The 27,860-nt window shown below is 40.1% G+C and overlaps 1 protein-coding gene across 3 annotated transcripts; it reads right to left on the bottom strand.

Moving 5' to 3' along the window:
* Positions 1 to 838: 838 nt before the first annotated feature.
* Positions 839 to 26,584, bottom strand: RHOT1 (ras homolog family member T1). 3 transcript variants are annotated; one of them, XM_074554787.1, is made up of 21 exons: positions 26,400 to 26,584; positions 22,777 to 22,835; positions 20,871 to 20,952; positions 19,943 to 19,986; positions 19,134 to 19,187; positions 18,733 to 18,785; positions 18,112 to 18,220; positions 17,415 to 17,516; positions 15,934 to 16,032; positions 15,360 to 15,468; positions 14,702 to 14,822; positions 13,837 to 13,921; positions 13,334 to 13,479; positions 12,609 to 12,709; positions 12,266 to 12,396; positions 11,836 to 11,919; positions 10,975 to 11,094; positions 10,446 to 10,648; positions 8,964 to 9,086; positions 3,448 to 3,591; positions 839 to 1,995 (listed from the first exon to the last, which is right to left on the bottom strand). In XM_074554787.1, the coding sequence occupies exons 1-21, from the start codon at positions 26,434 to 26,436 to the stop codon at positions 1,878 to 1,880; spliced, it is 2,124 nt and encodes a 707-aa protein (XP_074410888.1). In that variant the 5' UTR covers positions 26,437 to 26,584; the 3' UTR covers positions 839 to 1,877. The 3 variants fall into 3 exon arrangements, with proteins under 3 accessions (XP_074410888.1, XP_074410889.1, XP_074410891.1); XM_074554788.1 differs by lacking the exon at positions 3,448 to 3,591; XM_074554790.1 differs by lacking the exons at positions 3,448 to 3,591; positions 8,964 to 9,086 and having other exon boundaries at positions 26,400 to 26,583.
* Positions 26,585 to 27,860: the final 1,276 nt, after the last annotated feature.

The following is a 27,860-nucleotide window of genomic DNA, read 5'->3' as shown; positions in this document are numbered from 1 at the left end:
CTGCCGGGGCCGCTTGTTCCTCACGGGAACAGCCGCTCCGGCCGGGCCGGGCTGCCGGGGCCGTTCATTCCTCACGGGAACAGCCGCTCCGGCCGGGCTGACTGGGCCGTTTCCCGCTCCCGCCGGGCCGGGCTGCCGGGGCCGTTCATTCCTCACGGGAACTGCCGCTCCCGCCGGGCCGGGCTGATGAGGCCGCTTGTTCCTCACGGGAACAGCCGCTCCCGCCGGGCCGGGCTGCCAGGGCCGTTTCCCGCTCCCGCCAGGCCGGGCTGATGAGGCCGGGGCCGCTCGTTCCTCACGGGAACAGCCGCTCCCGCCGGGCCGGGCTGCCGGGGCCGTTTCCCGCTCCCGCCGGTCCCAGCTCAGCGCGGCCCCGTGAGCTCGGCGGCAGCGCCCCCTGGCGGCCGGTCCCGGGTCCCTCGGGGCATTCCCTGGGGAGCATCCCGGGACTCCCCACAGCCCCCCGGGAACGCCGCACTGCTGGAGCCTCTTTAATCAACACGAAAATATTAACTAATTCACTGCCCACAGCTTCCTACACACCACGGAACTACTTGGTCTTTTCTCCCAGTCTTTGTCCTCGACAGTAAATTCGAAGCTCATAGTTGACTATTTGCATTTCAGCTTTTAAGTATCACAGAAGGCACTTTGGTCTTCTGATATAAATCAGAAATAAACCTCTAATGGAGGCACGAGAGAAACTGCACTGCCAAGATATGTGACCTCCAACAAGTGCGGGCACTGGCAGCATCCATTTACATAAAGGACAAAGTTTTGGTAAACTCCACCTTTCAGGGCACAGGAAGGTAAAGAAAAAGAAGAAAAAGACAAACACAGACACAGTACACAGTTATTTTATTGAAATACTTGAAAAGGCCAGCAATGGAAAAATAGGTTTGTCATGAGGAATTTAATGTTTGGTTTACTTGATCATTAAAAAAGCTGTGTCTATAGGTAATTCTAGCCCATTACAGAATGCACTGTGATCCATGCAACTAATATACTACAGTAGAATAGGCACTGTGTACTATTGCAGTTTTCTCTTATACACAGCTTTTAATGAGTATGACTGACAGATGTGAGAAATTAAACTGTAACACTTTCCAAATTATAACCGTTTAGAACATACAAAATTTGCTCATCTGATTCATGAGGGTTATAAAACACAACATAGTGAAAAATGAAAAACACGGGTTACACACAGTGTATGAAGTTGGTCTGGCAGTTTTCAAAGTTTTACTTTTTTCTTCTTAAAAGAGACCAGACTCTAAATATGTCACTGGTCATGTAAAATACAAAATCATAGGCCAGGACAGCAAAGGTGACTCTTTCCTGAAATACATGATTAGAGGGGCAAATTTGTTCATCAGTTAAAAATATGAACAAAAATCACAAATTCTGCCTGCTATAGCTTATAGTCCAAAAAGATGAAGTCACTTCAGATGAATGTGAAATAAATAAGCAATCCTTGAGGAAGTATGATCCTTGAGTTGAGTCTACTCTACTGAAAATGAATTTCACCTATACACTAGAATGTCACCATGGTGAACATCTAAGAACAGTATTTTGAATAGGTTTTTTGGGAAGCAATGTCTTACTTGCTTTAATATGTACAGGTTATTTACAACAAATTCCCTTTTGGCCTTACAAGTTAAGCCATTTTAGCTGGCTGTTAAGATGCAATTCCTTTTTTCCACACATTATGCAATACTGTAGTTGGAGCTATAATTTAAAATAATCTTAAGCATGAATTACAAATATTAATAAAGTAACTCTGCATATATAAATATTTCTAGCAGAATTTAAAGCATTCAGAATGTACATAAAAGTGGTTTTTTATTTATTTATTTGGTAGGGCCAGATGTGCTTCTTCTCAATCATCGCTGCTTCAGTAGTGCTTTGTACATGGCAAAACCCAAAACTGCAAACACAGTAGCACCAAAACTTGCTCGGAGCCAGAACGTTGAGCTCTTGAGGTCCGCTTGTGTCACATGCCTGAAATTTAACACACATACAGAACCAGGTTAATTCCATGCCAGGAACTCCAGACAGCTTGTGCTAAACTACTCTGCTTTTGGAAACTCATCACTACACTTGTCACAGGCAAACAGCTCACAGTCCAGCCTTAACGAGCACTTTACACTCATTTTGCTTTTCTTAAAGCTCAGGATTTGATCTGCAGCCCTGAGCACATCCGATCTCCCTGGAGTCAGAGCGCTCACACGGCTGAGGAGAAATGCAGGAGCAGATCATTTCTCATGGATGTAGGGAGGGCAGGGTGTCTCCTTTGAGAGTACCAGCAAGCATTCGGGAAAGGAAAACAAAAATAGCTACAAATAATTAGTAACTCATAGTGAGAACAACTCTGTCCAGCAAAATCCTTTTTTCTTTCTTTTCTAAATGTTGAGTTTAATATTTCTGCTTTTCCATTAAAAACTTCCCAGTCCTGTTGAATACCTACTTATTCTACCCCCAAAAAAAGTTTACTGACAAGTAGCAAGTAATATTTTTCCAAAAGCTAGAATCAAACCATTTTAAAATCCCTTTCTTCCCAGTAGTCACAAGAACAGAAGCAGTCATCCAACACCAAGCTGAAAGCTAAGAGAGAGTGCGAGTGAAACAGGCAGTGACGATGGCACCAACAGAAAACGACAGCATGGAGTGACTGTATGACAGAAAAATCCACATCTCACATGACAGTGGAGACAGGCAATGACCCAACTCTCCCAAATATTGCAAGAAGTCTGTGAACATGCTCAGTTAAGCAAGGCTGACCACCCTTAACAGCAGTCTGAAGTATGACAGCTTACCAGAAAGCAGGAGCTACCATTTAAAACAAGTTATCATAAATGCCATAATTCAAAGCACAGGAAGTTCCCAAACAATGGTAAAGTTGATTTTTTTGTTTGTTTGCTTTAGAGATAGAACTCAGAACAGAACTTCACTAGCCTACATGTTTTAGCCTGTGTTAATTGCCATGGGTTACTCAGTGAAGCTGCAGGAGGGTTAAGGAGAGGAGCACAGAGATCCTAAGCACACACAGGAGTTCAGAGAGGGAGAACTGCAGGGCTGTAGCTCACAAGCTGTTTAACAGAGCAGGAATTGCTACTTGCTATCAAAACACACAAAACCAGTTTTGGATATGCTTTAGTAGACTTCTGCAGGAGCCATAACAGCCAGATAGTTAATCAGAGTTCTGCCATACCACATGCTGAAGAACAGGCTCTTTGATGCACACACAGTTGCTCTTTAGTCTAAAAAATCCTGATCTTATTTAAGAATGTCTTGCTGGGTTATAGAACAGACCACATCCAAGAACTCCTGCAAGCATTAGTTTTTCTACAGCTAGTTTTGACAAAGTCTCTGCAAACTGGATGCCAGGTGGCTTGCTGGGGGGAAGACAGGGAAAAGGCAATGGCAAGGTCACCTGGGTTTGGCTGTTGTTACCTGGCTTCAAGCAAACGTGGCCCAAGAGATGACTCCATGAAGATGGAATCTTCTACAGAGTGGACGGCGTGCACCTGCTGCATAATCCTGCTCTCCTCGTCTGCTACCAGCATGGCCCCCACCTCAGCTAGGCAGGCTCTTAACCTTTTCACACACATGCACAGTGCATTCATTGCATGGCTCAACACAGCAACCCTCTCAAACCAAAAAGCCCAGAGAACTCCTGATTTATAGCCACCTAGCCCCTGATCCTTGTGCAGTTGTTAAAAACTTAAGTCTTGGGGAAAAATAGAAACAAATCAAGTTTGTGCTTTTAATAAGCAAAGTGAAATGTGTGATTTCATGTAGCTAAATGCCACTGCTTTAAGGATAAAGAAACCTGTTTATGAAACTTGATTTCTCTTCCCACTCCATCTCCACAGCCTCAACTTCCATGTGTCCCACAGGACACTGCAACACTCTGCACCATATGCACATCAGCCATAAAAATGAGATCCCACTGCTGTTGAGAACTCAAAGACTGTATCTTATCACTCCAGTGATAGTTTGAGGTAATTTCTTAGTAAAAGGCTGTGAAATCCTTTTCTTCAGATATGGAAATTATAAACTAATCTGTGTCTGTAACATGAATCACTTGTAGGTAACATGATTTTACTAGATTACATGACAAGCTCTGTTTGGTAGTACACAGTGCTGGATGAGTATTTGTGTAACTAACAAGTCTCCAGTTTAATTTGGTTAATTCAAATGCCGAACTATTTGTACTAAAACCCCATCCCTTTAAATATGCAAATCAATGTTTAAATTGCAAATTAATGCTTTTGCATTGCCTCATAAAGCACTATCTCTCACATCTAGATTTTCTGATTCCTATCTATAATTTGCCTTGTTTTGCACATGCCCATATTTAACAGTATGCAAGAAACTTGCTGAGCATGCTTCATCCTTCTAAAAACAATTTATATGTTCTCAGCCATGGTAATATCCTCTTGTAATGTCTAAAGGGAGACTAAATTGGCTTTGATCCCTTTTCTAAGCCTAACAATAGCAGATTCTTTCATTTAAATAAGGAACTAATTTGAGACAGGGACTCGTCTAACAACCTCAAGGAAATCTACTCTGAATGTCTCAGCCTGAAAATCCAAAGTTCAAAATGCTTACTGAAATTCAGAACATTATGGATGTCTAACTGCTTTACAACTTCATAAACATCCAATTTTTCTTCTTTCAATGTTCCTTATGCTGTCATAAAATCCATTTTTACAACTTTACTCTCTAATATTGTTTAGCTGCCATTAAAGGAACAAAAAAAATCTGAGATAATAAAAAAGAATCAATATTTGTTTCTAGTGCAGGTTCTTGGACATGAAGGCGGCTACAATGCACCAAACCCTTTTTCAATACACACTGAAAAATTCTACCTCATCAAATAATAACTTTCAAACTTAACTTCAGTCTAGTTGTGCTTATGAAACTAATTTTCACCAGTGGTGGAAATTACTACTGCCTTGTTAGTAACAGAGTAACCCTGAATTAGAAAAAATATTCTCTCCAAGGGTAAAACATCTAAATAGATGTGCACTTATACACACAGAGAGCAGTAGTGAGGACTCCATAAATGAACTGCATTTGAAACTCTTGCTTATTAATAAGAATGATGGTTCAAACTTTCCAACCAGGCTGCTGTGTACTTAATCATACAATTAGTTCCACAAATATATAGAAGTCTAGAAATTTTGACTTTGGCACAAAATTTGGATTTTAATGCACATTTTGGAAAGAAAAAGGCATGTTTTTATTCAACCTACTCTTAACAGTGAGTCAAGTACCTTGCCACTTGTTGATGAAGATCTTGGAAATCTGGATGGGATTTTTTCCAAGAGACTTGAACAACTCACAAGAAGTTTGTCACATGCACTTGCTAAGAAGTTAACTGAGCATGCCTGCCATGGGTACACACAGAAAACTGCTGGGTTACGCACTGATGCTGACACTTCTCCCAAGGTCAGCAGCACAAGAATTCCCAGATCTGGGAAGGTTTATCCTTAAATCCAGGACTTCCAAAACATTCCTATAGTAACTTCCAAAGCATTTTAAAAGCACAGTGCTGGGGCCACCAGGCTGCTGACATGGCTACTCACAGCAGAACTGAAAGCAAGATCATGCAGCAGCCTGCTCTGACAAAGGCTCTGAGCATTAAATATAAGCAACTGAATTCCAAAAGCATCACATAACCTGCACGAGCTGCTGCAGCTGCCCTTCAGGCACATATTTTCCTAGGTTGCAAACTAAGTGCAGCAGTTAGAATTTTCCCCCATGCATTAATAATCTAAAATGTGAAAAGCTCCAAATGCATCTCATTATCCACAAAACCTAAAAATGGATGTGGAATGCCAATTCATTACACTTTGTTTAGAAAGAAGTCAAGGGACACAGCTTTGGAAATTTCTAGGCAGTCTGGGGCATCAAACAGCTTAGAGAAGGAGGAAAATAAATTAGCATTTTCTAATGTCCTAATGTCATTTTGGGGATGCCATTTAGCAATGTCCTCATTTGGGGGACACCTAAGTTTAGAGACAGATTTCTGCAATTCGATTTAAAGGCAACATGCGAGTTTTGAAAAGAAACCTGTGTACACTGCACATAGTGAAAGGTAAATTCTGGGCTACACTCTTAAAACATCACCATTATTACAGGAAAACACAATAATAATTTATTGTCTTAGCTTTAATTGCTCAGAAGGAAGGTTGTCACAGAAACCAAAACCTTACTAATAATTCCTGAAACAACCAGGTTTCATGTGGAAGTAGAATTTAATTTCAATTCCACAGTGTTTTAAAAACTTTTAAAGAAAAACATCCTCTGAGAAGTCTCCTTGATGAACACAATTCTCATGCATTTGGATCATCTTATTTTGAAATGAACTTAGTTGACAGAAAAATGCCACTACTGTACAAGCAAAAAGCAACATGGATGATTTGAAACCAAGGGGAAAAAAAAAAGCCAAAAATCCAAGCTCATCATTAAAGGGTTAGAATGACTGCTTTTGGTAAAACAATGTAGTAAAAAGAGATTAGGTGCCAGCCAGCCAAATTGAAGTGAACACCTAAAGGAAAGAACATATTAAAACTACAGAGATACTGCAGGATATTAGCAAGTCTCATACATGCATGTCCAGTGCTTTGAATGCTGTGCCTCCTTCCTTGAACCAACAAATGGTGACCCTGGGCAGTTCAAACCAACACAGCAACCTCTGGGCTGAACCTGCCTTTCTGACAGCCTGCAAGCCTCAGGGAACTCCTGAAATTTGTCCAGAGAAACCGAGGGGGGCATGAGCAGGTTTCTCAGCTGCACAGAGGCAATGTTCTTCCTTTAATTACTACAGTGGGAATATTCAAATGGGAGTTTTTGTTGTGCTTTGGGAACAGTGTTTAGGGGTTACTTAGCAACAAAGGGCACAGGAAGGGGTCCTGTGTGAAAAACTTCAGCTTACCTGAAAAGCTCCCACAGCCTAAGGGAATAGAAAGGGATCAGGAGAATAAAGTACTCACTAGAAACCTCCTTCCCCCATCAGCTATCTAACTTTTGTTCAACTAGCTGACTTAATGGTAAGCACTTGTGAAGGCAGAGTAAGAAAATTTATAGAAACTATCTGAATCAGAAAGTCCTTCTTGATCCAAATGCTTTCTCTAATCACACATCATTGGATGTATGATTTTTATAAGACAAGAAATCCATCTCACCCTCCTGTGCCTACAACTGGGAGCTATTTCCTCTTGTTTAGAGGTATCCCAGTTCTACCTCATGTGCTGTTGTGCAGCAGTTCATGTGCTGAATGGTAAATAACCTCAGCAAGGTGAGGTTTTTTTAGTTGGTGAGGGACTAGGTGAGATGAAGTGAGCGTGCTGGAAACCTGAACAAACCCCAGTGACTGAGAGACAAAGGGATTCTAGCAAATAATTCTTTCAGGAGGGAAGGGTCTGTGAGGAATTCTCCTCACCTTGAATTACAGACTTTTCAGGCAGTATTGGATTCCTGTTTGTTATAGTCTCCCTAGTGATAAGGTGTGGAATGACAGCATCCCAAACCTCAATCAAATATTTCAGTACCCTGAGACCCTGGCAGCACTTCAGAGGAATGAAGTTCAATGTCTAATGCAGGACTCAAAAAAACCCATACAAAAGAGAAACAAATCACAACAGCAAATGGAGAAATCCATACCAGTTCCAAAAAATGAAGATGTGTCAGAGGAGATTTCAGCCTCAATAATGAAGAGCTGGGATTTTCTAGTAGTGACTGCTCAATGAAGTTTTAGAGTGACAATATGCAGAGATTGCTGTTTCAAGGTATTTCTGCCTCTGGGATGACTGCTGTAGAACAGATGCAGCATGAAGAGCCTCCCTCATTCAGTCTTTTCCTAAGCTAATGAGTTTTTCACCCTTCCTTGAATTCTCACTCTGTGGTTAACACTTGTATCTTGGATTAAAGTGGTATTTGACAAGGAAAATGCTCACTCCTGTAGGTGGGTGTATCAGCAGAGCTCCTACACGTGTGTCACTTGCATTAAAAGGAGGCAGACACATGGAGCAGCTACATCTGAAACCTGTAACAAGCAGTAACATCCACGGACCAGCAGCTCCTCAGGAAACCTCAACCATGGCCTCCAAATAAACACATTTCCCATCCAAGCCTCCAAGAAGGCCGTGCAGGATGGAACCATTGCACTGCAACAGTTGTTTGGTTTGAACTCCCATTTGCTGGGGTGTGATGACAAGTGCTGAGGTGTTAGTAAATCCTGTGTGTCAAAAACTGCCTGCAGGACAAGCTCTAGCACTGCTTTCAATGCTGAAAACCAGTTATCTCTCTTTACCAATTGTTTTTCCAAAAGTATCTGGAAATGCAAATGTTTAAGCATTTACCACTTACATGTTGCATTTCATTCAGAGAGGAATTGGATGTTTAAACATCTGGATTATTTTTTAAGACAAAATGCCCACTCTTTGTGTAAACCAAGCATAACACACACACACACAGAAATTCTATGAACTCCCAAATATCAAATTAGCAAATATAAACATGTCATATTTTACACGATGCTGCTGGAAGTCAAGCTGTGCCTTTATGAAAATACCTGTGTAACTGGGATCTAAAAGGCACTGCCTCTAATCAGTACTAAACAAACCTGTAATGTCTCAAGTGAGAAACATTACACAGCTTTGCAGACACTACTTAAGGACTATCAGCAGTTCCCTAAAAACACAGTCCTAATTCCTGCAATCACAAAGAGCCTGAATCAACAACCAAATCGGTAATGTTTCACAAAAATGTCTAAACTAAGCTCAAAAGAACCTCCAAGTTAAACCAAGTTTGATAATTCCATGACAATTATTAAAGTATTGGCCTATTTAGTGGATATGGAGTGAAAAACCTGCAGTATATAAGGTTACCAATTGGTATTCCAAAGACACCCTTTATTTTAAAAGCACACCTGGTACCTAGTAAATAAAGTTAAGGACCTGTTAAGAACTGCAGTGAAGAGTTTGTTCTTTACAGATTGCAGCAAGTCTGAGTTGAGGAAGTTCTGACAGATGCAAAATGTACACCTGTTGCAGGCGCACATACAGCGTAACCGGGCATGGCTGCGGAAACACACAGAAGGACAGCAGTTGAAATCTTGCTCATCAAATCAGCTGCACATTAGGACTGTGCCACAACCAAGAGAGATTCAGGAATAAAAGGTACATTTGAATGAGTAAGGAGAGGAGGAAAAAAAAAAAATACACTGGGGAAGAAAGGGTACAACTACAGCTGTGCAGAATTTGAAGGTTAGAGGTTCTACGTCTTGGACATTTTGGCATCACCACCATATACAGATCTTAACAGCAAAGCACAAACATGAATGAAAATGTCTGATGAATTTATACAAGCTCCCATAAAAGAGAAGCATTTAAAGGCTTCTGAGTATGTCTGCACAGCAATAGATAACACCCCTTTTTCAAAGGAAAGGAAGCCACATTTTCTACCACTTTGAATGCACTCTTTACACGGTGAGCGTTGCCTCTATGCTTCCCACCCTACCAAACACATGCTTGAAAAGTAAGGGAGAAGCAGGAATATTGATATGACAGACATTTGGTCAGCGCTACACTTCAGTGGTTTCCCAGTATTCCAGTGCTACAAAATGAACACAAGAGTAAAATAAAAGAAAAACCCAAACCCAAACCCAAAACTACAGCTTTACAGATGTAATTCAGTAAATTCAGTTTCAAATAATTAAAAATACCCTATTATTTTGGGTGAAAGTGGCATTAGTTCTATTTATTTTAAAGCAAATGTCAGCTGTCATACTAGACTCCATCTGCTGTAATGTTTATATAGTTCATCACCATATTAAAAGCTTCACCCCCCAAAAAAGGAGATGCAAAGTGAGTTTAGCAACAGTGAGATGCATAGTGCAGAAGAATCTGAGGTTAAGTACCTTGTACCTGAAGTCCAAAGACGTTTATACAAAAAATTCTATTGAAATTATAATATTTATTAGATGAATGACCAGGAGCACATTGTAATAAACACCCTGAAAACAACAAGTATTTTAAGCAGTGCACTGGGGGAACTGTTGTGCACTGAGGGGCCATTGCAATCAGCTGTCGAGCTACCAAGGATTACAGCACAACTCGCTCTCAAAAATACCAAGATGTAAAAACTTATGCACTTTTTATATCACCAATATGGATCAAACAGAAACCTGTTGGCTGGAATTTGCATCATGAGCTGGATGAACTAGGGCATTCTTCAACTTAGCAACAATACCTGGGACTGATTTCTGTGCTGGATCTATGCTTAGCTCCTCAATTTGAAATAAAGATCCCACTGAGGCCATTTGTGTCTCTCTGTTGCTAAAGCTCGGTGAGGCAGCTCCATCCTGGGCTCACGATGGCGTGCAGTGAGTGCTGCTGTGTGACCATGCACATGGAAAACAGAACAGCTCCAGTACTTACGGATACATGGCCATAGTTGTCAGTTTTACAAAGATATCCTTACTCGGCACATCAGCAGTATTACAAGTAAAGGCTTGGGGTGGAGGCATTTTGTGTTTTCTGCAGAATTCAGCAGGAGAAATACTATATTCCTGTCTAACTTCATGCAAGTCGGACTTGGCAGCTACCACTAAACATGGTATTCTGCTGTCCATGAAGTGCTGCTGCAAATTTAAAGAAAAAGAAGTGAAAGAAACAGTAGATGAAAAATTCAACCTGGAACAGGCTGTATTACACTGGTTGCAGCAGCATTAAGATACATTCATGCCACTGAAGTCAGGCATTTCTAGAAGCAGAGTAGTTTACATAGAAAAGCAGATGTTTGCTTTGTATGAGTAACAGAAGTGCATCCTGATAAATAACCAGCACTTAGAAATAAAATGTCTTTTAAGCACTAGAACCAGTGTATAGGTCAGGTAACTGATACTGAATATTTAGTCAATGAGAAGAAATATAAATGTAGAGGTTTGTAAATATAAACTCTACAAACCTTAAAAATCCTGGCACAGTACTCAAAGGATTTAGGATTACTGACATCATATACCAGGCAGACAGCATCGCATATGGTCTCAGCATCAGTTAAAAAGTCTGAGTCACTGACATCGTGTAGCTGGAAAAAAGATGGTTGCACAGGGAGGAAAGCTTGTTATTATGCAGTTCAAGGAATTTTGTAATTTGTCTCATAATTTTTATGGCTTATTTTTATGTATCCTCCAAACTAATGGACTGACAATAGGCAGAATCAATGAAAAAGAACAGTAGGAATTTACCATGCAGCCAGCATATGTGAGCTGTTAACATCACATCTGCAGGCAATCACCACCTCAACATAAACAGTGATATTTACTTTAAAACAAAGGCTTAGACAGCTACAGAAATGGGCATGCATCCTATAGAGGAAAACCACAGAGCAGGACTAGATCTCAGAAACCAGAGATCATATTATCATAAAGAAGAACTAGAATGGAACAAGCCTTAAAGAAGTGATTTCTCCCACTGAATACTAATTTTAGCCATTCTAATCACTCTGTGTGACAGACACTTCTTACTGAATAGGCAGACTGACTTTTGATCATTTATCACATGTTATAATTTGATATGCTGCAGTGTAACCATAAATGGACTAGGTTTTGTACAACTCAGGTCAAGGTTTCAAAAATAACAGGGGTCTGACCAGGTTCGGCTAAATTATCACCAAAAAACCCCAGAACTTATTTGGGACAGAAAATAACTGGGAGGAATCCACGTTAAGAAGAGAGAATTAAAACTAGTTTGTTGTAGAAGGCTCTGAATAATTTACAGAATTTTAACATTACCCAGTGTAAGGCAAACAAGAAAGAGGCAGCCTTACCAGCAAGTACTTTTCCTGTCCATATACATAGACTGTATTAATGGCATAGTAAGATTTGTGTTCTGCACGTATTTGCCTCTGTCTCTGAAAAGGCAGAATTTCATGTTAGACCACAGCAACTTCTCCCCTTAAGTTAGATTTGAACAGCTCGTTTACTCCATTTATTAATAAATTAAAATTATAATTATCTTTGGGTTTTCTTCAAAGAAATGCATAGCTATAATCTATGATGTACAAATCATTATTGCATGCAATAGCCACTGCCAGAATAGACCAAAACCAAAAAAACCCAAACTCTTCCTTACTAATTCTGTATTTCTTCAAAGAACTCTGCAAACTGAGTAATAACCATTAAAGCTCTAAGATCAATCATTTTGCTGTCTAATCTTAACTCAAGAGCATATATAGATGAATACTGTATGTTTCTTACTATTAGATTTCTTCCAAGAAGAGCCTGAAGAACTCCACTTTTCCCACAGCCTTTCATTCCAACAACGTTGCATCGGAAGACATTTCGCTGAGTCTGTTTTTTCTGGAGGTCTATCTTTTTATCTCTTGTCACTTTTGGAAAAACACAAATATTTTTCACAAGATATAAACACATGTGAAAGCATGAAAATGCACACAAATCAATCTTTCAAAAACATTAAATCAAAGGTTTCACTTGAGCAGAAAGTAAAAGAGAGTAAATGAAAATAGATGAACCATCAAACAATTTGCTCTCTAGTATATTTCTAAATTTAAATTTCTGTGTTGTATCAAATTTTTATTACCTGTGATTGCTGATGCTTGAGACTCTTGTTCTGCAAGTATGGAGTACCCCAAATAACCCAGGTACTCCAGGCAACGCTGCACATCCAGGTATGTGGTTAGTCTGGCAGAGGGGACAAAAAGCATTTTCAATTGTCACCATCTGGGCTACCAGTTACTTACAGTACTGAAACAATCCTTATCTCCTAACTCCAGACTGACATGACAGAAACATTCCTGGCACTGTGCAGTGCTGAAGGACAAAAGTCTCTGAATCAATGAGTAAATGGTGATAACTCCATCAGTCTTACTGGTCACCAGAACTCTACAAAGGCAGTACTTGCAGAGGCCTATCACCCACACTGTATCTTCTTATCTCCCCAAATAACATTTTTCTCATTTTCTGTATTTTAAATTGGGAAAAAAAACCCTCATTATTGAGGACCATTTTTCAAACCATCTCTAAGGGGTAGAACAACAGCACTAACATTTCAGCAGGGATCATAAGGGATTTCCACATGTTGAAGAGCCTCTTCTTCATTGTCAGCAGTAAATACTGGCCAAATCCTGAACAGGTTATCACAACAGTCTGAAGATCAGGTCACTGGATGGATACAAAAACTTGACTGCTTGGATCAATTATCAACTATAAATCTTCTACTCTTTCCAACAGTCTTTAAGAGGAATCCACAAACACATGATCATACCCAAAGTTCTCAACCACTAAAATGTCCTGTGTCACACTTACGTCCACTGCGAGAGAAACCCTTGGTATGTGATCCATCCTCTTTCATTTGTGCAAACTGTGTTGTTCACATCAGGGCCCCATGGCATGTAAGGGAAGACTTTGAACAAGTCTTTCAATTCATCAGGAGATAAAGCACAATCTCTATCCTGAAACAAAATATGGTAGCAGACATAATTTAATTAGTATCTATTCTAAACTGGTATTTTCTTGCTGTACATTTGCAAGATTTAAGAAATCATGCTTATTTCTTTTTAATCATTGTTCTTTCCTTGTTTTTTAATAAGATTAAATGTATGAGCTAGTTAAAAACAATTTGGTAGTACAGCTATAACTGCCAACTCTCCTTGTAGACAATCATAAGCTGCAGGTTAGTACTGACTCTATAGGTTAAGCTGAATAAAATGACATCATGATAAAAACATGTTTTTGTTAGCAAAACTCCTGACAAACCAAGGCTTGTAAACATAAAGACACACACACACACACACAAATTAAATGCTTACCAAATCATGTTTATCAAAAATACTTTGAAGAAACAAGTATGCATGATGATTTAGTTCTGTTGTGCAGTCAGGGGGAATTTTTAGGCTGTTCATTGAAAACAAACACAGATACAAGAAGCATTAATTGTTTATGAAAGCCAGAATATTAAAACTCAAAATATATACTTTATGAATTATAACATTTAGTATCTGACTTGGCACTTAACTTTAATAATTTATCTTCACATTGATCAAAGCACATACTTTTTATTAGGAATTCTAAAATGATGAGTGAGTGCCTTTTGTGATATATAGCTCTACAGCAATCACATTTTTGTTGGTTTGCTTTGTTTTTTGTACTTTGGGGTTTGGGGTTTTTTGAACAAAAAAATGATGCAATTACATTTTTTAATAGAAGCCACAGAATTTGGTCAATCTCTTTTTAAATTGGGGATTTTCAATAGGTCTCAAATGCTATGAAAATACTGATAAGTCCTTTAGAATTTAATAATAATAATAATAATAATAATAATAATAATAATAATAATAATAATAATAATAATAATAATAATAATAATAATAATAATAATAATAATACAATTAATCACACACAATAATCGACTGCTCAAATTTATGTTCCAGTTTTACACTAAGAATCTCTTCTGCCACCTTTCTTATGAAGAAAGAGAAGACACGAGGACGCGATTTGGCACAAGGGAGTTCTTCCTTTGCGTTCAGCCACGCAAAGGTTTTGGCTGGGTGGCCATGAAGTAAGGGAGGTGGTTATGGAGCAATGTGTAAATACAGACAGTGGAATAACCCTGTCCTGGTGCAGAGCAGGGGCAGCAGAGCCTGGCCTCAGGCTCGGGGCTGCACTGGTACCTACGGAGGGAACAGGTACTCTGGCGTGAGCTCCAAGTCGTCGTCGTAGCCAAAGCGCCGCAGAACAGTCCAGGTTGTCTCGTGCCTTCCTCGCTGAATGAAAAGTGTGTGTAGAAAAAGAAAACCTAAAAATCAAAAATGGTGACATCTTAAGGCTCTGAAGTGCTCTGCCTGCTACAAGTGTTTTCAATAGAATCAGTATCAGATATGGAAACAAAAAAAGCTCAAAATACACATTACGATTTTAAACCTTTAAGCATTATCTACACAGACTGAACATTCAGAAATCATGGTATTTGTAAAAGTGTTCTCCAAGGAACCATTTCCTTCAAACAATCCCTTTGATTTTCTGTTGTTGTTTGCTTTTTCCAGTACCAGCATTTTAGAGCTGCATGAAAATAAATTCAGTATTTTCAATAGTTTAAACCAGAGAGCCTGGAGGGGGGTTTAATGGAAGCCTGCTTTGAGTTTTCATCAAAATAACTGGGTAGGATTTTTGTTTGGCACTTCCCAAGGCTTAAAGAACACCAAGATATCACAGTTTAGCAAGCTCAGTCTTGCAGTCTGAAAATCAAGACAGAGATCATATTCCTAAAGACCACCTTTTTCATGTAAGAGTGACTGTCAACTGTACAATCTTTTAAGAATTAAATAAGACTCACCTTTTAATGTCAATCCATTATCTGCAACTCCATCACTCAGGTTTTTCCTGACTACATTCTTTACGTCTTCCAAAGCTTGAGGCGCCAGTGGTGTATTAAAACAAATTCTCTAACACAAAACCCAAAACCAGCATGTTAGTACCACTGGCTACTGAGCTGGACAAACAGCATGTCCTGTATGAAATACAGCCTTAAAAATTTTGATAAGCTGGTTAAAGACAAAAACACAATCTCTTAGTGGAAATAAAGGCATAAAAACTGCATTTGATTTTTAAGTACATTAATAGATTTTTAAAATTTTGGTCTTGAATTCAAACTTGAACAATGGTTAGAAATAAAAATAATCTCATTTCTATTTGTACAAATCCATTCTTCTATGCTGCACTTGAGATCAAGTATTTAGGCCTGATTCCTTTACAGTTCACACTTCTTATTTATTATTTCTTATTCTTTCTTATTTCTTATTTATTATTATTTATTCAAAACCAATCATTTGTTTTCTAGAATTACACAGCATATATATAGCATTACATTGCACCTTTAAGCATGGTGCAAAGATAAGCAAGAGAGGTACCTGAAAGAAGTTGAGCTCTGCATCATTGAGAGTACCATCATTATCTTGATCAGAAATTCTAAAAATGCGAGTCAGTGCTTTAATACAGGCAGGTTTCATCTAAGGAATAAAAGGAACTTCAGTATCTTTCTAGGCTTGAATAGAAAAAGATTACACTGAATGACACCAGGCAGCTCAATCACATGGAAACACACACTAGTCTTCATTTACAGTTTCAGAACAGAGACATTCATTCACATGTACACAAAAGTAAAAAGCAAGAGGAAATAAAAAATTGATTTAGCAAATTTATAGTCATAAATTTAAAACAATTATTCCACATTAAATGTTTTTCTATTCAATTATAAGAAAAATCTCAAGCTCTTCACAAGCTGAAGGTGGCACTACTGTTATTTAAAAAAATAAAACTCAGTTCTCTAAATTCAGTCTTATTGCTAGAGAAAACTTCGAGAAGCAACTAAATAAGTTTTTTTCCCCCCAAAACATTTTTTGATGGGAAAAAAAAATCACCTTTAATTCCCAGTGCTTTGCAAAACTAAACAGGTCTAGAACTACAGCCAGCTCACTTCAAACATCAAATACTGAAAACCTTCACAGGGCTCATTCATCTACCAGCAAAGCATGGAGCATATGGACTATCTCTAGGACAAAAGAAGTGCTAGGATACCTTCCAAGTGAAGGAAAACAGACACTGGCAATGCTCTCCCAACAACTACCGTGATGATGGGCTCTTCTCTTCACAGAGGTCACACAGATTGATTGCACAGACATTGGTTTTGGAAAACCAAAAAGATTTCAGCACAACAATTTTATCAGAATATTACTAACTCATATAGATGATTCTGATGGAAGAAATCAAAACAGGGTTATTCTCTGATTCTCTACTTAACAAAGTATTTACAGCTGAAGCAACTTTCCTACTTCCCAATACTAAATGGATACAACTAGAGATTCTATTCGTATTTGCCCAGAAAATTTAAAAAACTAAAATACTCCTTCATAATATTCTCAGCTAACCACCTGATCCCTACAAACCAGACTCATCACTTGTTTCTCATCCCTTCTGCCAAAGTTTCCCAAGATTCTCAGGAAAAAAATTCTCTTAGATCAGGCCAAGTCCAGAGTGTTTTCCCTGAAATAAATGGAGTTCCTGTGAAATGTACATCTAAAGGAGAACTGAATTGAAGACACAATTTGGGTCACATTACATTTGGCTCAAAGCCATGAGCAAAGGTTCTCGTTTTACCCAGCAGCTCACACAGGCAGCACTGCTGTCCTCACTGCTCTGAAGGAAGAGGAAAGACAGGCCAGGCCCACACATCACCAAACAGCCCCACTGGCTCTGGGATGCAATGCCTGACATTGGGGTGGGTGCTGGCAGCAGAACACACTCAGAGATGCAAAATCCACTGAAAAGGAACAAACAGCAAAGTGATTCACTCCCCCCAAATTATTTGCTCTGAGAATCTATGGATAAATACCTCTTTCTCCTCTGGGCAATAAAGAGGACCTGTAGGATGTAGAACAGCTTTCTGTGCATAATAAAATAGCTCAGATATATTCTTCAAGTTTTTGGCTGAACACTGAAAGAGAAATCCTCACATTGATGAGCTAGTTTCTTGACTATTTGGCGATTTCTTCTGAAATTTAAGTAAGCATCAAATTTTTAAAGACTTAGTCCCCTCCTGTTGGTAAAGGGCTGCTTTGGAAAAAAGACATCCAGCCCCTGTATCTGCTCAATTAATTAACAAATGAGGTTGCACTACAATCTGCTGTCATACCAAGAACAGAAATCAAAAAGCAGTATCTGCTTTGGAAAAAAACCAAACCAAACCAAAACAAAAAACTCACAACATACCCACACATTAAACCAATTCTGAATACTTTGCAGACATCTGTCTGGCTTAATATGAAATAGAAAACCCTTGTTAAAGGGAAGCATGTAAGGAGGGAGGAGGCTCTAAATATTAGAATTTGACAGTAACATTTGATTATACAATTGTGTAACCTTTCCTAAAGAAAGATAACATAAAAACTTACTATTACAATTACTCATGTTGGAAATATTTAGTTTGGAAAAAAAAAAAAAACAGAATCCCTTTTTCTACTATAAAGTTGCCATAAGTGCTTGGCAAGGATGTATTCCCTGTTACTTTAACTTCAGAAAGTCTTGCATACCTCTACACACGTTTCTATCTCTGTATATTGATTCATAATGGGAAGGATCGTTTCCATACTGCTGTACTCCACTAGATCAGACTTGTTTCCAACTAATATAAGAGGAAGCCTAAAAAAAAAGAATATTAAGAGCTTTATAGACAGATGGATAAAAATATGGATCTTAATTTAGCATTTTATGTCCCACCAGAAAGCAATGTACTATTTTTATGATGTAATTAAATGCCACTGGAGGCAATGGGCAAAACTAAATGGCAGCAGTTTAAATAAAGTGTTTTGATATATACTTAGAAATGTACCTGTTGATTCTACAAACCCACACATTTACATACAATGGTAACTAATTCCATTGTTAGTACCCAAACCAGCACCAGCAGAAAAGCTATACACACCCTAGAGCAAATATAAACACACCTGGTAAAAGCTGCCCATGAAATTCAAAATAAATAACACTGCTGGCACATGTAACAGACCTACATCCTTCAGACCTCTTGCTTCTTGGACTTCTTATACAAACTTTAAGTTTAGTATTTGATTAAACAATGAAACAATCCTCAACACTGTTCACTGACACCCATGGATGTGCAGCCCAATTCACACTTCTCATCTGTACTTAAGCACCTGCTGTCTTTGTCTGTCCTTTCATTGATGAGAGGAATCCATCGACTCGTTACCTAAAGTGGGATTAAAAACAGACATGAAAAACAAATTCAAATTAAGTGTGACTGAACTGGGCACAATTTCACTACAACTGCTTCTTTCCCAAAAAGGCACATACTGACCCACAAGGAAGGAAACAAAAATTGGAGCTGATTAATGAGCAACGTTCTCAGACAAGTGAAATGACTAAAAACTTGTACGTGGAAATGGAGCAGAAGCAAACCCACATCTGTTCATTGTCTTAACAACTGATCTCAAACTCCACCTCAGGCATTTCAAATGTCTAATCCAGATTCCAGCTTGACATCAATTAACAGTGCACAAGTTGCATCTCAGTAAGGGGATAAAATGTGTTACTGTACCTTATCAATAGAATTCTTGTTGTTAACAGCATAGACTATACAAATCACATTTGCCTGAAATGAAGAGAAAGGAAAGACATGGAATTCCACTGCTCAGAACCCCTGAGCAACAGAGACAGTTAAAGACCATACAAAACAGCATCAGAGTAAACTCTCTATAGAACTCTGCTCCTGGCTTGTTTAAACTACTTGGAGCCTGACCAACAAGATTAAAACAAAGAACTTATATGGTGAGAAGTGCCAAAAAGCCTGTCTTGCAGTGTGACAGTCACAGCTTGTGCCACCAGGAAATCCAAACTGAAGAGTCATCATGTGCAGCCTCCACTGAAGCACCAAACCAAATGCCAGAAATGGAACACAACACCATGACTGACTGTGCAGAGAATGTGCAAAGGTGCTCAGAAAGAACTGAAAATAGGAATCAGAAGGGATGACAAAGTCACCAAGAAGCCTGTGCTATTCATAAATGCATCAGTACCACGTGACAGAAAGCAGCAAAATGGATCTTTTCAGGACAGAATTATTTATACAAAACTGGCTTGCTGATTAAAGGATATTTAGGATGTCCTTTAACTTGGAAGGACAAAGCTTAAGCTCAGTTCACCAACACAGGGCCACAACCTACTTTCTTTAAGATTTCTTAAATAGAGGTATCTCTCCTATAGCACAAGTCACAAAACAAAATAGAAAATGTCAAGCAAGAAAGGTTTTTCCCTTCAATTCAAACTGAAGCCCATCTAATGCAGAGAACTTCGAAGGAAAAGATTTATTCCTAAACCAGTTTCTAGCAAAGACTAAAATACACTTACCTGTGATATTTCATGATAAAGCTGCTCATCACTCTGCTCTGCTTCTGCATTTGATAGAAGAAATTATTCATTAATATTAAAATTTTTGCAAACAAAATAAAAACAAAAACTTCTGAAACTGAACTTGGGTATTTCAGAATGTTCATGAGGCAGCTTTGTCAAAGCCTTGTTATTTAAACTTCTTTTTATAAAATACTCTAATGAGTGCTCCTTCCAAAACAATAATTAAATTGGTCCATTAATTTGTAAGACAGAAACAGTCTGTTGCACATCAACTTCTTACAGCTATTTTGAAGAGGAATAATTATATTTGTAGAGAGGTTCTCTTTGGAACAAGTCATAGTTTGCATCCTTTTACATTTCTCAACAGTCTCTTCCTTCTATTATGTAAACTTTCACATCAGAATATGCCATATGTTGATTTTATTAAAGTGGTGATGATTTTTATGGTGATACCAAGCTTCTGTTAACTGAATCTATGAGAAATTAATTAAATAGAAAGAAAAACTCCACATAAATTTAAGACCAAGTCCAAAACCAAAAATTATTTCTTTTTCCAGGTGATTAAACACATCAGAGATATTTCCTCAGCAGGGATGGCACAGAGAAGACAGGAAGGTGCTGCTAACATGGCCTAACTCCTGGCTTGCACTGGAAATGGCAGAAGGGTTTTTGCAGTTGTGCAACACTTGCACAGATTTATGACAGCACATGAACTTTCATAGTGAATCTATTCAGTAATAAGATTAAAATACAAGAAAAAGAGTAAACTGACCCAAAATCATGAGGTGTCCTAACTTAAAAATTCAGCAAGTTTCTACTTTCCTCCAGGCCTGTCCCACCTGTAGCTGTGGTGCCAGCCCTGTCTGCCTGCTGAGGCCCACAAACAATTCCACAGCACATCCCTGAGGGCACTGAGCAGCCCTACCTGAGTAATCCACGATGTGGGTTGGCACCCGTTCAGGAGTCACATCAGCTGGAATGGTGATTTCCTCAGCTCGGGGTGGAACCTGGGGTTGAAAGGAACACCAAGAAAGAACCTTTCAAGATAATCCAGATGGTGAAAAAAGCCATACACTATAATACAGCTGCCATTCAGTCAGCTTTCAACAGTGCAACTACTATTAGTTGTTCAGGTATTTGAGTATTTTGGGTTTTATTTGTTTGGTTTTCTTTTTATAAAAGTACTGAAAATTCACTGCTACCTTCTCATTTTCTACTCTTACTGCACACAGAACTTCCTGCATGCTTTGCAGAAAAGCAATGCTGTTGAGGATACATTCAATGAATACTTCTATAAAACTCAAGCCCACTCTATCCAACACCTAAACAAGCATGACAGACAAAATACAAATCTCAATTTTTACACAATTGTAACCTGACAACGTCCTTGCTTCTGACAGTGCTAAACATTAAATCCAGAAAATGCTGCAAAGCAAAACATGATGCTAGAAAAAGCTAATTCTGAAAAATGCTGAAACTCTGACAGCCCTTTTTTCCAAAGAACACTAATCCATATTTGGGAATAATCAACTTAAACCTAATTTTAATAAAAATCTCCTGCACATCTATTTATTGCCTTTCACCTGTTGACACTGAACTCTAATGATACTTTACTTTGAGTAAAACAAGGGAAAAAGAAAAGTCAATCACCACAAGAATGTCTCTCTGTAAAGCTTCAGGCTCTGCTCAGCTCTTCCTCAAGAGTGGTTACTGATAACAGCCTACATTAAACACCATTTCCAGGCCTGAAGTGCCTGTTAGACCCCAAAATGTTGCTCTGATCTGCCTGAGGAACTGGGCAGGTCTCTTTCAGCAGCTTTTATAGGATGAAGAATTTTTACAAAAGTTTTTTCTGTAATTTCAGGAAGATCTCGTGTAACACATAAATTATGTTTTCTCTCTACACACAAATTTAATTAAATATTCTAGGTTATACTGCAGGAAGAAGTGAGAAGTGAACAGAGGACTACAGCTCACTAAGTACAATAACAAACAACTTGCCAAAGGAACTGGATCTCCTTTTTAACTGCAAGGTTAGGAACTAAATTCAATTATGTTAACAAAATTCAGTTCTGTTTACACTCCAATCTTGACTCCTGAGCTGTGGAAGCTACTGATTTGCATTAAACTCTGAGCAGAGTAGATTCAAAGAGCAGCACATGATGTCTATTTTAAGACCTGTGATCAGAAGAAATAAACATTCATGTTTATATGTAAAAAGCTTAACTATTTGCAGCAGCTGTGGTTCTTTTTATGGTACAAAGAAAACTATGTGCTGCTTTTCAAAGGAATATTATGTAGAAGTAGCTTTTTCTGCAGTTTTTACTTCAAGAGTCAATAAAACATTCTTCAACGACAGAAATAAAGGCAATGTCTTGCTTAGTCACAAAAAATGGCTAAGTTATACAATGTGACTTTTAATTCCTCATTCTTTATAATTTTACAATCGAATTGCTCTTTAAATGCAACACCCCCCAAAAATAACTGATGGTCCTGCCTCTTTCAGCACCTTCCCGTTTCTGTGTCTCCCATGCTGAAATGTGCTGACACTTTGGGCCAATTCCAGCTCCTTAAAACACCTCCCATTCATCACAAACAAAACAATTTGTTTCATTAACAATGTGAAAAGTAAGGAAGGAACTTAGATAAAACTTCAATTTCACATCTTCATGCAGAGATAGATTCAAACCAACCTACATCACTCTTCCTGAAGTCATCTTTGCCATTTTAAACTTTATTTTGTTTTTAAACTTTACTTTAGAGCAAAGTCTATTAACTTAGTATATGACAGGATAGAAATAAAACTTAGAAAACAAATAAAAGTGCTCTACCTCTTCTGGGAATTCCTCACTGACAAGGGACATAATTAGTGATGTCTTCCCAACTCTGGCTGCAAAAGCATTAAAAACAGATATTAGATAATTTGTTTTGTTACACTTAACAGTTGCACCCCATCTTAAAACGGGAAGATTTAAAAAGCATTTTCCAATTCACCACATTAAAAGCTTTTAAGCTATTGTTTAATTATATTAAATGGACAATCATATTAAATATGGACAACAGCAATTTTTTCATAATTCTTTTATTGCAAAAACTTGGGGTCCATCTCCCACTTCTGTATTTCCTCCAGAAGAGAAGTGAATTCTGCTCTGCCTTACACAGCAAAATTGCCAGGTTTTAACCTTAACACAGAACATTTAAACAAACAAATAATCAAAACAAACTAGAAATGCTTTAATACAACTTCAGAAATACAAAGAATACACACAGAAAAGCATGCAGAAAATAACTGTTTTTATAGAATTCTTGAGATGATGATTGCACTTCAGTCCTAAAATCCCAAGGATGAGAGCTGGACAAGAGCACAGGAACCAAGGCTGCAGTACTTTGGCTACTTTAAAGTGCAAGAGCTTTATCCCTTGGACACAAATGAGCTGTCCCCCACTGAAAGTGAAAAATACCCCAAACCACCAACCCTTCTGAAGTCACAATTTTCTCAGTCCAAGATGACAATCTCAGCTTCAGCACCCAACACCATTCAATCAAATAAATGACTTTGTTTACCTGCAAAGCTCAGACTTCTGATATCACAACTGAGTTGCTTGTTTTGACAAGCTCTAATGCAACCATTTAAAACCAAGACTTGGTAACTTCTCTCAGGGTTCCACTCTCTCAAAATCCCCTCATCTGTGAATTTTCTGGCCCTCTGGAAGCCTTGCAGGACTATTACTGAATACAATTACTGCTTTATTTAGTTTTGAGACATTTCTTAAAACTCAAAATGTTCATATTCAAATCTCCCCTGGGACTGTCTATTTCCAACACCTCAGAATTCAAGCAAAACTCCATTTCAGGCTGGAGGCAGCAGCCCCTGTGCCAGCAGGGATGTGTAACCAGGCAGGGCAGCACCCAGAGCTGTGTCCCTGCTCCTGCTGAAACCAACAGAAAATGGCACCAGGGGACAGCAGGTGTGCAGCTGAAATCACTGCAGTTCCACATCTCAAACTCTACAGAACTGTGAACTGGAAGATGAAGAGGAGTGATTGTGCCCCTGGCTGATTCCGAGCAGGAATTGGTGTTACTGAACTGATGATCCAGTCAGAGCACACTCATCTTATCTGGCTCTATTTCTGGTACAGTAACATGTTCTGACATCCAGAAATAAAACCTTCTCTTTAACTTCCCATGATGAACAGCAGTTGTAAAAGAATTATGAAAAGCAAAGAAAAGCTGTGCTAAGGAGGAAGATTTCTGTTTTCCTTACACAGAACAGCTGAAAACTTTTCCCCAGGGGTGCTCCCTGCAGAGCAGCAGGCTGCAGATGCCCCAACAGCAGGGCAGTTGTGTTTCCATCAAAGATACTCAAAGGAGATAAAATCCTGACTTAAACTGCCAGGCTTCCTCCTGCATCAACTCCACCTGAATTTTCATCCTGACAGAATCATAAGAGCTTCAGAAGTTCTCCTACTTCCACAGGGTTTTAAAAAAGATGAGTACTTTCCTTATAGGTAAGTAAAGTTACTAATTAGTGAAAATAGTGAGGTGTGCTTTGCACCTGACCAAGACACTTCTAACTTCAAACCGTGGCAAAACAGGTTTTGCAGATATAGAAACCCACTTCTCATGACTGAAAATAGATTATGTATTGCTGGTGAGTAACTGTTCAGTATTTAGAAACTCTTGATACACTTTCTAGTGTCCTTGGGTTTTATGAAAATCCATAGGTTCTGGTGTAGAGATCTGGGTTATTTTGTTCAAATCTAGGTCAACCCTCTGCCTTCCCCAATCTGTTCAGAGTCTTAGAAATAACAACCCAAACAGCATCAGCTGACTGGGATGAAGGAAAGCAGCACAGCACTTTATGATAATTAATTTGTACTTTTCCTCACATGTAAGTCTTTTACATCATGCTGCATAACACACTGAACATATTCTGAAAATTACTGGTGCATATGAGCACTAAACCAACTTAAACCTAAACTGTGCCCCACTGGGAATGGAAGAGGCTGAGTTCTGGAACAGGCTTACAATAAAGAGTTCTTGGCATATTTCAGATTCTGAACCTGTTCTGCTGTTATCATTAAAAAGTTTATATGGTCTGGACTAACTTGTGGTTTCAGACTAACAAATGTACATGAGACACACACAGAGCAGGACTGGCACTGTAACTGACAGGTTTTACCAATTTGTAAAACAAATTTCTCCCTCCTCCTCACTAAAGTCAAACAGAAGTGTAACATAACAATGCTCCCAATCTGATGTGTGCCATGCGGTACACACTGCTGTATTTAAGAAACCTTTAATATTCCCATTTGGACACACTGTGAACCTTGTTCTCCAAAGTACCTGTTACACCTGTGCTGGAACCACTGCACAAAGCCAGCCCAAAACACAGCCTTGCCAAAGACAATGAGGTAAATCAGGCATGTCTTCTAAAGAGGAATTAAACTGTGTATTCAAAGGCACCAATTCCCAAACACAGTCATGCAAAACTAACCAAACACAATCTTAATGAGTTAGCTCTTTCTGCACAGTGACAGCTCCCTCAAGATTCCTCTCCAGAAGAGTCACAGAGAGCCTTTCTATGCAGCACAGACAGAGCCAACCTGCACCATAAAACAACAGCATAAACTGCACTATAAATATATATGGGGCATTCAGTCCTCAGGAAAGCCTTGTTAGCAATACCACATTCTTAGTATAACTAGGTAATTTTACTAATAACCCTTGGTAATGACTCTGTATTCTTTCCCCTCGAGGAACTAAAGCTCTCTTTGCAAACTAACAGAACCTCTCTGCTATTTATACCGATGCAAAGCTGAGCCTCTGGGAGCCTTGTCAATTATCTGGGTACCTAAGCGTGAACTTCAGGACACAATTTTAAGAACATATGAAAGAATCCAGACCCACAAGCACCTCTGGCATGCACCTTCGTGTGTGCTGGTTATCCAAGGTCACACAGAAAGTTAAAAGCAAAAAAGGGGATCTGGACTCTCTGGCCCTGTCCTGGCCACAAACCCACAACAGCCGACCTAGAACCACTGGGAGCACATCAGGCCACTGATCTCCAAAGTCAGTAAACGGGAAACGTGCAAGTGTGATTTTCACGCGGGCAAAAAAGAAAAAAAGAAAAATAAAGAAATAAAAGAAAAAGAAAACCAAAAGTTTAAATCGGCCGTGGCCAAACACGAATTTCACCCCGGTGTCATCTCCAGGGACGTGCAAGCTGCACAGTTCCACCAAGTGCCGGCCGTGCCTGTGCCCGGAGCAGGAGCCGCGGGGCTCCAGGCCGCGCTCCGAGCGGTCACGGCGGGCCCGCCCCGACCCCTGCCCGCCCCGCGGGGCCGCCGCTGCCCCGCGCCCCCCGCCCGGGCCGGGCTGAGCCTCGCAGCACCGGGGCGATGTGACAGCCGGCGGCCCCATCCTTCCCCGGCCCTCCTGCCTCGGCACTCACGTTCTCCCACCAGCAGGATCCGCACGTCCTTCTTCATGGCCGCGCTCGCTGCCCCCGGCCCGGGGCCGCTCACATCGGGCGGGGCGGCGGCGGCGGCGCCGCTGCGGCCTGGGCTGCCCGGGCTCCCCTCACGGAACGCGGCGGGCGCGCTACGGCGGCTCGCGAGGGACCTGCCGCGAGCAGCGGCTGCGCGGCGGCTGCGCGGGGCGGCGGCCGCCCCTGAGAGCGCGGGCGGGAGGCGGCGGCTCCCCCGGGCCGGCCGCGACAGCAGCGAGGCTGAGGGACGGCCCGGGGCACCCGGAGCACCCCGGGATCACAGAAGCAGTGAGGGTGCAAAAGACTTCCGAGATCATCCCGTCCAACCTATGGCCAACAGCACCGTGTCACCCAGGCCGCGGCACCGGGAGCCAAGCCCGGTCCTTCCCCAAATACCCCTAGGGAGGGTAGCTCCAACCCGGGCAGCCCGTCCCAAGGTTTAATCACCTACTCAGGAAATTCTTCCCAATGTTAAAATAGTGACACACAGGGTTCCCATGTACACTGTGTGCTGTTAGCTGTGCTGTTGCTGTGATCCAAGCCACAACAAATTGCTGCCCCTGGGCACTACGGCACAACTCCTATGTGGGAAACTGGGGATGTCCAGCACCTTCATGCTGCAGCTGTTGTTTTTCCAGATAAACCAGCAAAGGCCACCTCAACACGAACAAGGCAGTGGCTTTGGCTGTCCCAGGAAAGCCACCCCAGCCTTGGAGACACTGAATGGCACACCCTGCAATCACATAAATGTGCATTTAGGCCATCAGTGTTCAGTGCCAGCAGAGAGCCTCTCTGATGGAGAGCAGCAGTTCTGTCAAGTACTTTAAAAGACAAGGAGCTCTACTCCACTAAATGAAATAGCTGAATCCCACATGCTTTACTCACAATAAACTTTTGTCAATTCTGGAATGCCAGAGTCTTCCTGAGAAAGCTTTTGCTTCTTGGGAATGCTGTTTTCAGTGTGCCTGCATGAAGCAGTGGATCTCTCAAATCAAGCTGTCCATAGGTTTTGTGGGACCTCAGCTCTGGTTCCCTCACACCCCACAAGCAACTGAGAACCTCTTGCTTTGTCTCAGGCTCGTTGGCAAGACCAGATGGTCCTTCCCATGTCAAAGTCCTGTTTGCAGGCCCTTAAAAAGGGCGCTAAAGTGACCACATGATTTATTAGCTGGTATAAATACACCCCAACATCCACAAGCATGCCCATGGTCACACCACCACCAGGACAGACAACCCTTTGGCAAGGGCAAGACTAAAATATGGTTCTGGAGGGATGATGTTCTTCTGGGACACCTCCCTGAAGTGTCAGGTCCTCAAATCCAAAGCCTATTTTACAGTTACTGCCTACCCTAAAGGGAAAGATTTTCATACCCAAGATCAGTAACATTCTTATCCTTTGAGCACTCCTTAATCAATCAGATCTGT

This window comes from Zonotrichia albicollis, chromosome 19 (genome assembly GCF_047830755.1).
Source record: "Zonotrichia albicollis isolate bZonAlb1 chromosome 19, bZonAlb1.hap1, whole genome shotgun sequence".
Classification (NCBI taxonomy): domain Eukaryota; kingdom Metazoa; phylum Chordata; class Aves; order Passeriformes; family Passerellidae; genus Zonotrichia; species Zonotrichia albicollis.
This window is presented reverse-complemented; position numbering and strand designations above follow the sequence as displayed.